This window comes from Gorilla gorilla, chromosome 8 (genome assembly GCF_029281585.2).
Source record: "Gorilla gorilla gorilla isolate KB3781 chromosome 8, NHGRI_mGorGor1-v2.1_pri, whole genome shotgun sequence".
Lineage (NCBI taxonomy): Eukaryota > Metazoa > Chordata > Mammalia > Primates > Hominidae > Gorilla > Gorilla gorilla.
Window position 1 is genome coordinate 24,697,780 of NC_073232.2, and position 13,473 is coordinate 24,711,252.

A 13,473-nucleotide genomic window follows, 5' to 3' on the forward strand; every position below is an offset into this window, starting at 1 on the left:
GCCTATGCTTCTCAGGGATCTGTGTCTTTACACCCCCAGGTGGTGTTATATCAGACCCTCCCATAGCCTAAGAGCTTATTGCCCATGGGCTCAGAGCAACAGCCACAAAACCACATTTAATCATCATATCAAATATGTAACTCTCTTGCATTCTCCATAAAGGTTTTTTCTCTTCATCTTTTTGTTCATATTTATTTATACATTTATTTTATTTACATATTAATATAGATTATTTATTTACATATTTATAAAATCCACTTTTGGTGATCTACAGCATCATGGGTTTTGATAAATACAGGCAGTCATGTATCCCCCACCACAATCAAGATATAGAAAGTTCCATCGACCTCCCCCCCAAAAGATTCCCTGCTATTACACCTTTGGAGTCAACTCATCTCTTCCACTCCCAATGCCTGGAAATCACTTCTATAAAGACTTATTTTCATAATCTATACCTTAATTTTACCCCCCCCAAAAAAGAAAGAAAGGGTAAATAATCACTTTCTTCAGTGTTTATGGGTCTAGGAAAGTTTCTCAATTTGCAGACCTTCAGGCCAATACACTAAACACCACAGACCTAAACTCTGGCCTTTCAGCAGGGTTGAGGTGGAGCTCCACTCCTTCCAGACCATCTAGTGACATTCATCTAAGAGTTGCCCACCTGAATTCTATAGCAGTCCATAGCTGGTGTATTAGATGTATTTGGTTTTAAGTGTAAATCACTTAGTCACAATTAGCTTGCATATCTTAAATCTCCTTATCATGTAACCTGGAATTGAAATTACTTTAATCTATGTTAGGATTTCATTATGGAGGAACACCTTGCTTTATGCAAGAAATATGTTCTTTGTAAACATGTATTTAAGCTGAATTTTGAAAAATAAAAATTATTTTAAAATGCTTTCAACATGGTTGCTGATTAAAGGATGAATGAGTGTTTTTTTAATAAAACCAATAATTAGTCTTTCAGCCAATAATTATTCTTTCAGCTATCTTCCTCAAAAATCCATGTTCAATGGCTCGCTGTGGCAGCTCATGCCTGTAATCCCAGCACTTTGAGAGGCCAAGGCAGGCAGATCACTTGAAGTCAGGAGTTCAAAACCAGCCTGACCAATATGGTGAAACCCTGTCTCTACTAAAAATACAAAAAAAAAAAAATCACACAATTAGCTGGGCATGGCGGTGGGCACCTGTAATCCCAGCTACTTGGGAGGCTGAGGCAGGAGAATCATTTTAACCCGGGAGATGGAGGTTGCAGTTAGCTGAGATTGTGCCACTGCACTCTAGCCTGGGTGACAGAACCAGACTCCATTTCAAAAAAATAAAAATAAAATAAAATAAAAAAAGTCCATGTTCATGTACTGTCATGGTATCCATCAGGGCACCCCTGAGCTGAGCTTTTTCGTAAAGTTGGCAACTCTCTCCATCAATGCATTTCCCAGATACAAGACTCGTTATACACTAACAAGGAAAGTTTGAATGTGCACATCTCAACCTGTCAGCTTAAATGTAAAAGTGCGTTTTTCCTTTCAGAATAATTTCAAGACTATTTCAAGATAATTTCAAGCCATTTCTCCCAGCATGCTGCAGAGCCTACACGGAATATTCCTGCCAAGAACCTTGAAGCCTGTTCCCTCACACAGACTTCCAGCTTCTTTAAAGAATTTTGCAGATTAAGCAATGGGTGCCTAATGCTCATACTGCTCAACTAGCCATACAGCAGATCTGTTTCCCATTTCTAGTTGGAGTTTCAAGGACTTCCTTTTTCTAATTGCTTCCTCAGTTGCTATGGGCTGTAGGGACCGCTGCCTCCTCCCTTCTCATACCAAGGTTCAGTTGTGTTCTGTTGCATGAAGTCTGAACAAACAGAGAGAAATTTAGGGATGATGGTTGCCTCTGTCATGCCAACATATCCAGTCATAGTAGCCATCATGAATTGCTTCTAGAATAATAAGTAAGACATCCAGCTAAACCACCTTTGATGACTCAGCTGGATCAGGACTTAGCAGAGGAAGATTTCTGCAAATATTGTGGTGTGTGCATGTGTGCACACACTGCTTCTTTTTTTCTGAGTAGCAAAACTTACTCTCATTGTTAAGTCTTGAAAAGAGGAGGTTATCTTTGGGCTTCCTTCTTCCCCCACCTTTGTAATCTTCCAATTGAACGTATAAGAGCACAGATTTCTCCTGTCCCTAAGTCCTGTCACATTTATGTTATTTCCTCTGTCATTTACTTGGGTAGCTCTAACCTACATTTTTCTTTTCTTTGTTCCTGAACAAAAACTGATTTCTTTCTGGGGAAACTAGAAAGGCAAGACTTATGCAGCCAATATGTTTCCCAACCCTCATATGAGAAAAAGGGCACACTGAACACTATCAAAAAACAACCCTAAGCCAGTTGCAGAACCAGATGCTTTAAGCTGCTTCTCATTGTGGGATCACTCAACACAAAATAAAACAGACCCCCCAAAACAAAGGCTTCCGGTCTCCCGCAATTCCAACAAAAACCTTGTCATCCAGAGCTTTGAAATATCCTAATCCAATTGTCTTCCATTTTAAGTTTTCTTTTCTTTTCTTTTTCTTTTTCCTTTTATTTTTATTTTATATTTTTTAACACAGAGATACTAAGTTGAGGCCAGGCAAATTCTAGTAGTCTTTCTCAGATGACTTCCAAATCTCAATGGCACCTCCTACCTCTTCCTGTCAGCTTCTTATGTGGGCTCCTAATTGTGACTGGTTCCCAGCTGTATTGCTTCTCTGTCATTATTAGTGCTTTGATGATTATCATAATTAATTAGCACACATCACCTTTTTCCTCAAACATTTTACTTGAGCATTTAAAACAATCAAATACTTGTATGCCATACTTTGGAACTATGTTGCAATTTGCTCTTCATTATTCCAAAGATGACAGTCCGTTTCATTGTCTCATTCGTTCTCCCTTTTAGCAGAAGGGTTACAGCCTAACATTCTTTAACCCATGCATTGGTTTAGAAAATGTAGGAAAAAGAAGAAAGGGAACCTTGGAGTAGACACAGAAGCGAGAGGCATGAATTAGGCAGATGTGATATTTTAAACTCTTTAAGACATGGGGCATAGTTTAAAGAGTTCCTGAGACAAAAGTGAAAGAAACCAATTTGGTGATAGGAGGAATTTTCTTCTATTGAAGTAAAGAGGGAAAGACAGAAGGGAGATGAGAGAAGTGCTTTTTTGGAACCCCTTGATTCTGTACAGAGCAGGAAAATTATCTACTCTTTGCACCTCCCCCACCAGCATATGCTTCTAGTATTCATGCATTTGAAGTGCTGGGCCTAGTGCAAGCTTCCTCTATTTTTGTATTTATCATGAGAAATGTTAAAGAAAATCAAGTTATATGATAAGGTAAAAATAAAAGAAATAATGATTATTTCATGAAAAAAAACCTGAAAGGCAGTTTTTAGAAAATGACAATTGACCTTAAATAAATGGAGGAACAGGATCTCAACTGGACTCTGGGACTCAGTTATAGGGCTGTCTCCTTCAAAGTCTAAGCTGAGAGAATTTAGTTGGTTACCAGAGCAGAATACCCAATTGTAGACACCCCAGGACCTGAACAAGTTGAAACAACTTCATTGAAAGGTCAAATTTACTTAGGATGTCTTGAATTCAGATGTTGTAGTAAAAGTAGGGTAAAAGACCAGGAAAGTCACTGATGTCTTGACAGATGAATATTTGCAATATACATTTTTATGCCTGACACATCACACTCCATTATGCGGATGTCAATTTGGGGCCACTACTTAGTTAAGCAGAGAACTTTTCTTCCTTTTTTTCGGGGGAGAACAATACGTTACTGGCACTGAGCAGAGAGTAACTCAGGAGGCAGCTTATCGGAGACCATGAAGGGGCATTCTGTGGGAGTCTGAGCAAACCAGGGGCATATGCGACCCATCATTCCCACCAAGACAAACCCTGCTTCCACAACGCTTCCACCAAAACTGTTTATCCTTTTCAACCCCTCTCTGGAGAATAATTTAAAATGGAATTGTAAAGCCACTGCTGGAGTAGGGGAAGGGAGGAGAGGGAGGGAAGGCGAATATAGCCTTCCGAAGCTCCTTGGGGGCTTAGTCATAATCCTGAACTTGCAGTCTATCAGGGTCAATCCTCTCCCCATTTCTGGAAGGAAGGTGAGGGGAACAAGCAGGCTGCGAACTGGGCAGACCTCTATTCCAGTCCTGCCTCTACCGCCTACCACTGTACCGTCTTGGGTATACCTTTGATGTCAGTTTCCTTATTTACAGAATGAGTTTTACATAGTTGTTTTGATTTGTTTTATGTAGTAGAAACAATGTGTGTACAGTGTCTGGTACATAGTAGTGATCTATAAATGGGATGCCTCTGGCAACACTGACTTCAGGACCCAGAACCAGTGATATCTGTTTCCACCTTTCATCTTTGGTTTTAACATTCTACTTTGTCCACGAAGTGGATATTCAGAATGGAAATAGCTACACTGGTGTCTGCTGTGCCTTCTTCACTTGCACAGCTTTGCATCAAGTAGCCGCCACTGCCAGTTCCACTATCTGAGGGTATAAGGACAAAGCAATTGGCACAGATGAGGTATAGAGGGTGAGCAACCACTTGGTAGCAAACACCTGAGCTGTGACCCTGTGGATTCCTTCCCCACACCCATTTTCAGGCCATTCCCACTGGCAATCAAGGTTTCTGGGCCCATAGTACCCCCTGATGGCCAACATGGGGAACTTTCTTTTCCCAACAATTCCTTTCTCCTCTTCCAGTGGGACCTCCCTGTCTTTCACAGGTCACAGCCTTGTTCATTCTGTCATGGACCATTCATTTCTCACAAACTTGTGTAGCCTTTCCTGCCTTGCTTTTTAAATTTCCTGTTCAATTATTTCAGGAACATTGATTTTTCTCCCCCTTTCTTTCTCTCACTTTGTTCCATTTATGAATTCTGAAATTATTATGATTGTAGTTGATAAGTATAATAGTAGGATTAGTGCATTCATCTATTTATCAAGTAAACCACTATATATTTGGAAGTAAAATAAAACATAGTGTGGAATGAGCAGCATCAATCTCTAAAGCCCTTTGAGATATCTAGACATTTTCCTAACCTACACAAAAGAGGACATTGTCTTCTGCAAGTAACACTGACCTTTTCTGGACACTATTTTTCTGTTTAATTGCCAACTTGTTCTAGTTTGTCCCCTACCTGTTTTACTGCAAATATAATTCAGCTACAATAAGGGTTAAGTGCATTCCTGTGGGCTATTCTGGAAACCAAAGCACATCTTTCAGCATTAGTTCTGTATGGGAGAGTGAATTCAAGGCTTCAAGCAATTGCTTTAGAATGAACTTGGAAAATATAACCTATTGTATTTTTTTTTTTTTTTTTTTGAGATGGAGTTTCACTCTTGTTGCCCAGGCTGGAGTGCAATGGCGCAATCTTGGCTAACTGCAACCTCTCCCTCCCGGGTTCAAGCGATTCTCCTGCCTCAGCCTCCCAAGTAGCTGGGATTACACCCTTACGCCTGGCTGATTTTGTATTTTTAGTAGAGATGGGGTTTCACCATGTTGGTCAGGCTGGTCTTGAACTCCTGACCTCAAGTGATCCACCTGCCTCGGCCTCCCAAAGTGCTGGAATTACAGGCATGAGCCACCACGCCTGGCCTACCTATTGTAATTTAATATTGAAAATTTTCAGTTAGGAGTGGTCAGTTATTTTTTGAATTCATAGTTGACATCTGGATTCTCTGGTTTTTAATCTGTTGGCCTATGACATTTATTGGGATGAGTACTTACAAAGTAAGTCAGTTGTAACTTATCTGAGCAGACATTGATTCTTCCTTTATCAAAAGAAAAAATACTAATCAGATCCTGATTTGATGTTATGAGACTATACAAGAAGATTATTAAATTCTTTTCCACGACCATAAATTGCTTCTTGGTGAAAATACATCAACCATGTCTCAAAATATACTTTCCTTAATGTAAATTCAAATAATGTTAATGATTCATGTCTTTATTTGGCCTGCCTTAAAATACTTTTAAAAATACAAATGATTTGGATATGAATTATTAAAATGGCATTAATTTTATGTTTAAATGTTTAATTCTTCTGGTTTACGAAGCTTATTAACTAGAGAGCAGTAGCTAGAAAGTGTCTCAAGTCTTGATAAAATAACTAATTAAAAGATTTCTGTCACAAATTAACATCAAAAGGTTTAATCTTCCTGGTTGCTAATACTCAAATTTAAAAGTAATAGCTTATAAAAACTGGTATAAAATAACAGAATATTTAATAAAATGATAAGCTATTGTGACCATATATAGACAGGCATGACAAAAATATAATTTTCCAATGCTTTTGTAAAATACTTTCCTAATTTGGTCATAATTCAAGGTAATGCTTGCATAGTATGTTTTGCTTTGAAATATTTTCATATTTATGAAACTGAAATTGTTTTCTCCTTTAACATAAAAGATACAAATTATAGTAACAAGTAAACATCATCCAGCCAATTTCATCGAAATTCTGTGAAAATATTCTGCATAAATTCCATATACACACTAATCAAACAATTAAAAATCAAAGAAATCAAGTATGATGTCATAAAATAGTTGTGTGGCACAAAAGGTATTTTAAACGATTATTTATCAAGGACCATTGTTCAAGCTGACATATTCGTATTTTTCTGGAAAGAGATGTTTGCTTTCTGATAATATATACCTTTTGAATTCATAAAGTTTTTGTGGTAAAAATTAAAGCATTCGGTGTTAATGTTTTTGAAAGCATTGCATTTAAATTATTTTCTCAGGCTCTAAAGAGAAAACACCAGAGGAAACATAACCAGACTGAATTGTTTAAAATGTATTTTCCCTTTAATTAAATAAGAAACATCTGTCTAGGGATTTTGGAAATGAATGTAATCCATCCACACTCTGCCTGCACTAGTTTGCATTCAATGTCTAATACTTTGAAAGAAAATTCTTTCTTTCTGTAAAGAATTAAACAGCAACACGGAGTGATGTCTGGGTCTGCAGCAGCTAAGTCCTGCCTCCAGAGCTTGGGTATTGGAAACGCTAAGGATCTCTCTTTTTCCAGATCTGTCCTTGAGAAGCAACCAAATTCTCTCCACAGTCAAAGTTAGGACGTAGTTTTTGTATTTCTCCAAAACGTCCACTCACCCTGAAAATGCTCATCTCAGAAAGGTAAAGAAACAGGAGTTGCCAGGATGCATCCAAACACTCAGGGTCAAAATAGTGTCCTTTCTCTAGGGTTCACTAAACGTCTTCCTTCAGTTAACTGAGAGTTGAAAAAACTGATTTCTCTAGAGACCCACATAGCCCACAATACGGACACATCAGACAAGCTAAACGAGCAGCGCACCAAGACAGCGGGAAGTCGCCTCTGGGATGGCCCTGGTTCTTCCAAACCCAGGCCCACAGCTTAGAAGGACAAATCTCACTTACTGGTGGTGTCAAACGGTATCTGCCTGCACTGCGCAGACCCCTCCGCGGGCCAAGGACAGTAATAGACGGCTCCCCCTTCCATGATATCGGGCTGGCTGGTGTTGGCTTTGGGCGCCCCCACCAAGACACTCGCTCTGCAAAAGGGTTGGAGAAAGTCACTCTTTGGGAGCCACAAAAGCGTGCTCATGCAATGCAGTCTCTGTAACCTCCTGCCCGGGGACACTGGGGCAGGCGTGGAGGGCATGAACGTATTTATGATGAGGACCGACTGTCAAACTTGATTTCCTCTTGGAAACCTATGGGGGTCCGCAACCTGGTTTGCGAGAATGCAAACGGTCCTGCTTCTCTAGGTGGAGCTCTGTGGGTACAGTGAGATGAGAGAAGGGGGTGGGGTGGGAGGAAGCCAAGGACAGAGCCCAGCTGCTGGTAGCCGACAGCTCTTGCGCCCAGACGCAATGGTTACAGGCTCTGCATAAACAGACCTCGCTGTGGTGGCGATTTTAACTGCCTTGGGTCTTCTGGGTCCTGTTCTCTCCTTTGTAGGATGCGTCCGTCTTGGTACCTGGAACACCCAGGACTTGCGTGTTCTATGCAAGTGGCATGTCTCTAGCTCAAAGTTCACAAGGCACATCTAGCATGGCAGGGGAGAGAAGGGGCTGGTGGCGGGGAGAGGGACGAGACCCCGGGCAGGCGGCAGGACGGGGATCCCAGGCTGCGGGGGGACTCCGCGGCAGAGCCGCTGGGACCTGACCTGGGAGCGCCTTCGCCCCCGCGCGCACCTCCCCGGGTCGGGCGACTTACGTGCTGGCGTCGGGTACGTGGAAGTCCACGGCGTAGCCGAAGTAGCTGCCCTTGGGGCCGCTGTACACTGTGAGCTTTTCCACGTCCAGGTTGAACGCCTGACAGGCGGGGGTCCACAGCATCATCCCCAGCGCGGCCGCGGCGCAGCAGAGGGGCGCGATCAGCGGCGCCTGGCTTCCCCGGGGACCGCGGCTGGCTCCGGGCGACATCTCCCTCCGCCCCGGTGGCTGCTACCCAGGAGCGCAAGCCGAGGACCCCTGCGGGGCAAGGGGCGCTGGTGGAATCTGGCGGTCCCCAGCTGCCCGTGTCCCCGGTCGGTGCGCTCGGTGCACCCGCGGTGACAGTGCCCGGCGTCTGCTCCCACCCGCCCGCCCACCCAGCCGGCTCGGGGGGCTGGCCCAGGCGCTCTAGCCCTCCTCCGGCCGGGGGCAGGGACCAGCGCTCTCGCGGCGCCTCCTCGCGGCTGGTCTAGAGCCAGGGACTCCCGGGCGGCCCCGCTGGTGGCTGGAGCGCTGGGTGCCTCTTCGGGCTGCCCGGATTTCTATTGCAGTCCCATCTCAAGGACAATCAGGTTCGTCTCTGTCACCTCAAGCTATTTATTGCTTTAGAAGCAATGCCCCAGGTGGAGCGAGGGCTTGCTCCAGTTCTGTCAAAGGCGCAGCTTGGATGGAGAATGTGAAAAACAACCCCACCACCAGGAGGGGCAAAGCAATTATCTCTTCATCACCTCTGCAGCCTGACCTCAGCGTTCACGGCTTTGCACGTCTGTGATGAGAGTTAAAGTTGAAATGCAACAACCCTCTCCTCCCCTAAGTCCACCCCACCGCCTGGCAGAGCTAACTCATAAACAAGAAAGCCTCGAGGTTGTTTTTGTTTTTGTTGTTGGGTGTCTGTGTGTGTGTGTGTGTGTGTGTGTATGTGTGTGTGTGTGTGTGTGTGCGCGCGCGCGCGCGCCCCTGTGTGTGTGCGTGTGTGAATTTTTTGTTTTTGTTTGTTTGGTTGGTTTGCTTTGTTTTATTTATTTTTTTTCTTTTTAGAGAGAGGGTCTCTCTCTCGCCCAGGCTGGAGTGCAATGGTGCTATCATAGCTCAATGAAACCTCAAACTCCTGGGCTCGAGTGATCCTCCTGCCTCAGTCTCCTGATTAGCTGGTACTGCAGATGACACATCACACCTGGTTAATTTTCTAATTTTTTTTGTTGACACTGAGTCTGCTCATGTGGCCTAGGCTGGTCTCGATCTCCTGGCCTCAAGCCATCCTGCCACCTCGAGTTGACTTTTAAAATTTCTTTTCTTTCTTTGTTTCTCTTTCTTTCTTCTTCTTCTTCTTCTTCTTTTTTTTTTTTTAAGGAGATGGGGGTCTCACCATGTTGTTCAACATGGTCTTGAACTCTTGGACTCAAGCGATCCTCCCACCTAAGCCCCACAGTGCTGGGATTTCAGGGTAAGCCGCCTTGCCCAGCCCTTGAGATTTTATTTAAATCTTTCTTAAAGGCATCTTGGGCATATTAAATGACTTAGTAGTAAATGTCCATCCTGTGTAATTGTGATGAAGTTTGGTGAAGTTAAGAATGTTGGAATTTACAGTTTACTTTCTGCGGGGGGTAGAAGGTGTAGTTCACAGTCTGCAGGAGTTCAGATTTCGGTTCTGATCCGTGGGTGTTGTCAATCTCTTCCCATGTCTCCTGTGTCGGAGAGGACGTGAGGCTCGAGTAGGGGAGGACAGAGAAGAGAAAGGAGTATAGATACCTTTACATAACATATGGTCATTCATTAACATTAAACAAAACAGGTCAGCATGAAACCGGAAGGGGCCGAGGTTAAACAGATACGACGTTTAGAGACAGAAGAGCTAAGTTTTTTCTGATGCATGTAAGAGGATTTGGTGGCAGATGTACATTTACGTAGGATTTTGAATACGGGGCTTACATTTGGGCATTGTGGGGGGAGAAGTTGAGGGAAGGTATTAATACTTAGAAAAGACAGGGATTAAATGGCTGTGCATGGGATTGGAATAAAAGGGGTGGGTTAGGAAGTGGTGGGAAATAGGGTTGAATGGATCTGCAGGAAGAGGATCTTAATAACAGTAACATTTATTGAGGCAAAGGGAGCCAGTTCTAGAGCAGAGATGGGACATACCTTCTGGGGCTCCAAAAGTTTAGGGGTGGGGAGTGGGGGGTAGTTGTTGGAAGGAAGGGAAAGCAAAGTATGTGTTGCCTAGATGCACTGGGAGGCGAGGACCTCAAGCTGGTTAACAGAAGGGAGGGGAGGGCCACAAATGCTAAAGAAAAGGGACAGGCTGGGCACAGTGGCTCGTGCCTGTAATCCCAGCACTTTGGGAGCCCGAGGCGGGAGAATCACAAGGTCAGGAGTTGAGACCAGCCTGACCAACATGGTGAAACTCCGTCTCTACTAAAAAATAAAAATAAAAAAAAAATAAAAAAATAAAAGCTGGGTGTGGTTGCGTGTGCCTGTAATCCCAGCTACTCAGGAGGCTGAGGGAGGAGAATCGCTTGAACCCAGGAAGCAGAGCCTGCAGTGAGCTGAGATTGCACCACTGCACTCCAGTCTGGTCAACAGAGCGAGACTCCATCTCAAAAAAAATTCAAGGTGTCTCAAGGTATTAACCTAGAAAAGAAGAATAGCAAACGGTAGCAGTGGGCTAGGACAGCAGATTGGGGAAGTAGAAGGTGAGTTAGGTGCTGGGCTCACTGATTTGAGTTACTAGCCTGCGATTAGCAATGTAGATGGCAGTTTCGGGAGTGGTCAGTCTGTCCATTGATTTGAGGGTCTATCCAGAGAAAAAAATCTCTGAACTTACTGAAAAGCTGGACTTCTTGTCTCCCTTACATCAGAACCCACTCAGTAGACTGATCTGAATGTTATATCTTTACTTGTCAGGCCCCTGTAAAAAGAATACAAATAAATAAGCTATCAAAAATTTCCCTGGCAAATTGTCACATCTGGATAATTTCCTGAGTATTCCTTTCCCAGGTAAAGACTTAGGAGTAGATGGTAGAAGACCTGCTTCTCATTTTAAAAGTTCATTTGCTTTGAACGCAGAGTCTGCTACTCTGATCAAGTTACTGTTGTTCACAAAGTGGTGTTCCCTTGAGTAATTTTCAATGAGGAATTCATGGGCAGCATACAAATAGGAATGTTGACAACTGTGTTGGACACTGAGGTTAGAAAAATAACCTCAACTCAATCATTTCCTGACACTGGCATGCTGAAATTTGGAAATCTGTCCTATTGCAAGCTAGCCTGAGATGGATGAGGATCATCTAAATAGGTAGAAGGTGATAGAATGATCCTAGACATGCACCTGACCTGTGTGCTGACTTACTAGGTGGAACTAGCTATATATTACACAATGCTTTGATTTGCTTAGGGAAGCACATCACCAGGGTATCCCATGTTGTACCCACTTGCTTACTTCCTTGGCATATTTCTTAAACTTTTTAGTCTTTTTCTTCAAAAATAGAGTGAGAGGCTGGGCATGGTGACTCATGCCTGTAATCCCAGCACTCTGGGAGGCAGAGGCAGGTGGATCATCTTGAGGCCAGGAGTTTGAGACCGGCCTGGCCAACACAGTGAAATCCCCTCTCTACTAAAAATACAAAAATTAGCCGGGTGTGGTGGCACACACCTATAATTCCAGCTACTCAGGAGGCTGAGACAGGAGACTTGCTTGAATCCGGGAGACGGAGGTTGCAGCGAGCCGAGATCATGCCAGTGCACTCCAGCCTGGGTGACAGAGTGAGACTCTGTCTCAAAACAACAACAACAACAAAAATAGAGTAGATAAGGAAAAAAAATCTGTTTACTGACACATAATTAGGTATATTCTTATTTCTTTGTTCTAAAACATACTTGCTGTTGACTTACATAAGTCTATATTCTTAATATGGTCACTTTCTACTTTACAGATGAGGACATTAAAGTTTGGGGAGGTGTAATAATATGCATGTTTACAGGGCAAGTAAGTGGTACTATTTTAACCCTATCAAATGCCAAAACCAATTCCTCATGCTACTAGATCTATAAGGAATCAGGTTTTAAAGCCATGATAATAATGAGAAGCCACCTTTCTAGAGGTAGTAAGCTATTCTGGGCTGCCCTGTGGGCATGCTATGATTAGTCCTTGAGAGATGGCATAAAGCTGCTGTGTACTTTTCCGAGAGGTCGTGGAAAAAGGTTTGGCTGCACCTTGGTGTTTTGGAGGGAACGCAAACTAACTCCAAGCTCTTTGACCTCCCTGGGAGGCCAAAAGCCTGGGAGAGTAGTAAACCTTCCAAGAAGCCAGGAAAAAAAAATACCCAATTGCAATAATTGCAGAGAAGGGATAAGTCTGAATAGGTGTCTTGTACATTTCATCATTCTGACATATGGGAACCATGCCAATTGGTAAGATCTGGGGACTCGTCAAAAAAACACATGGACAGTGACAGGTCTCATGCTGAATGAGAAGTTTGACATTTTAAAGATCTACCAGCACTGATTTATTTGTCAGAAAAGCAAGTCTGCGAGTTGTTTATCATCCATGTGAGCGTATGTGTATGCTTCGTACTGGGAAAGGTATACATAGTTCTTTCCCTAAAAAGAAAAGAAAAGAACCCAAAGGTCAAAGATGGAACAGATTTGGCCCAAACTTTCCAAAAATAAACAAGTAAAGAGTACCACAGGGGAAAAAAATGATGTCTGAGTTGTAGCCATGTACGAAGTACTTAAAAATAGAAATGCCAGACCATTTAACCAGTTAGTGCATACTTTTCAATCAAAAACATGTCTAACTTAATGACCAATTATTATTTCTGATTGTGTTTCAATCTGTTTCTTTATGTGATATGATCATGCCTTAAAATCAAGAGGTGTGAAAGTGTCAATATAATTATTTCATTAATAGAACCACATTTCAAATATTTTAAACTATTTACAGAATAAGCCAGTGTGAATGCAATGTATGCTCGGAGGCTCCATCAGCTTTAAAAATCAATGCACCAGAAATGGAAGGTAGCTTTTCAGTCTCTACTTAGAAAATGGATAATTGAGGTTATCTCAGATTTTTTTTCTGCCCAACTGAACTCAGCTTTCCTGCAATATTAGAAACAACTGAGTAGTAGAAACTGGATGGTTAAACTTACTGAGGGGAAAAGACTTTTAAATGTGTCAGGTGTCTCTGCTGACATCAGCTTATG

General features: G+C 42.6%; 1 protein-coding gene across 2 annotated transcripts in view; it reads right to left on the reverse strand.

Moving 5' to 3' along the window:
- The window catches only part of ITGA8 (integrin subunit alpha 8), a 212,046-nt gene extending 203,330 nt beyond the window's left edge, over positions 1-8,716 (reverse strand). For both annotated transcript variants that reach the window (XM_004049094.5, XM_063709912.1), the window contains exons 1-2: positions 8,277-8,716; positions 7,476-7,609 (exon numbers count right to left, since the gene is read on the reverse strand). In XM_004049094.5, the coding sequence (XP_004049142.4) occupies positions 7,476-7,609; positions 8,277-8,485 (343 nt within the window). In that variant the 5' untranslated portion in view covers positions 8,486-8,716. The remainder of the gene's footprint in view (positions 1-7,475; positions 7,610-8,276) is intronic.
- Positions 8,717-13,473: the final 4,757 nt, after the last annotated feature.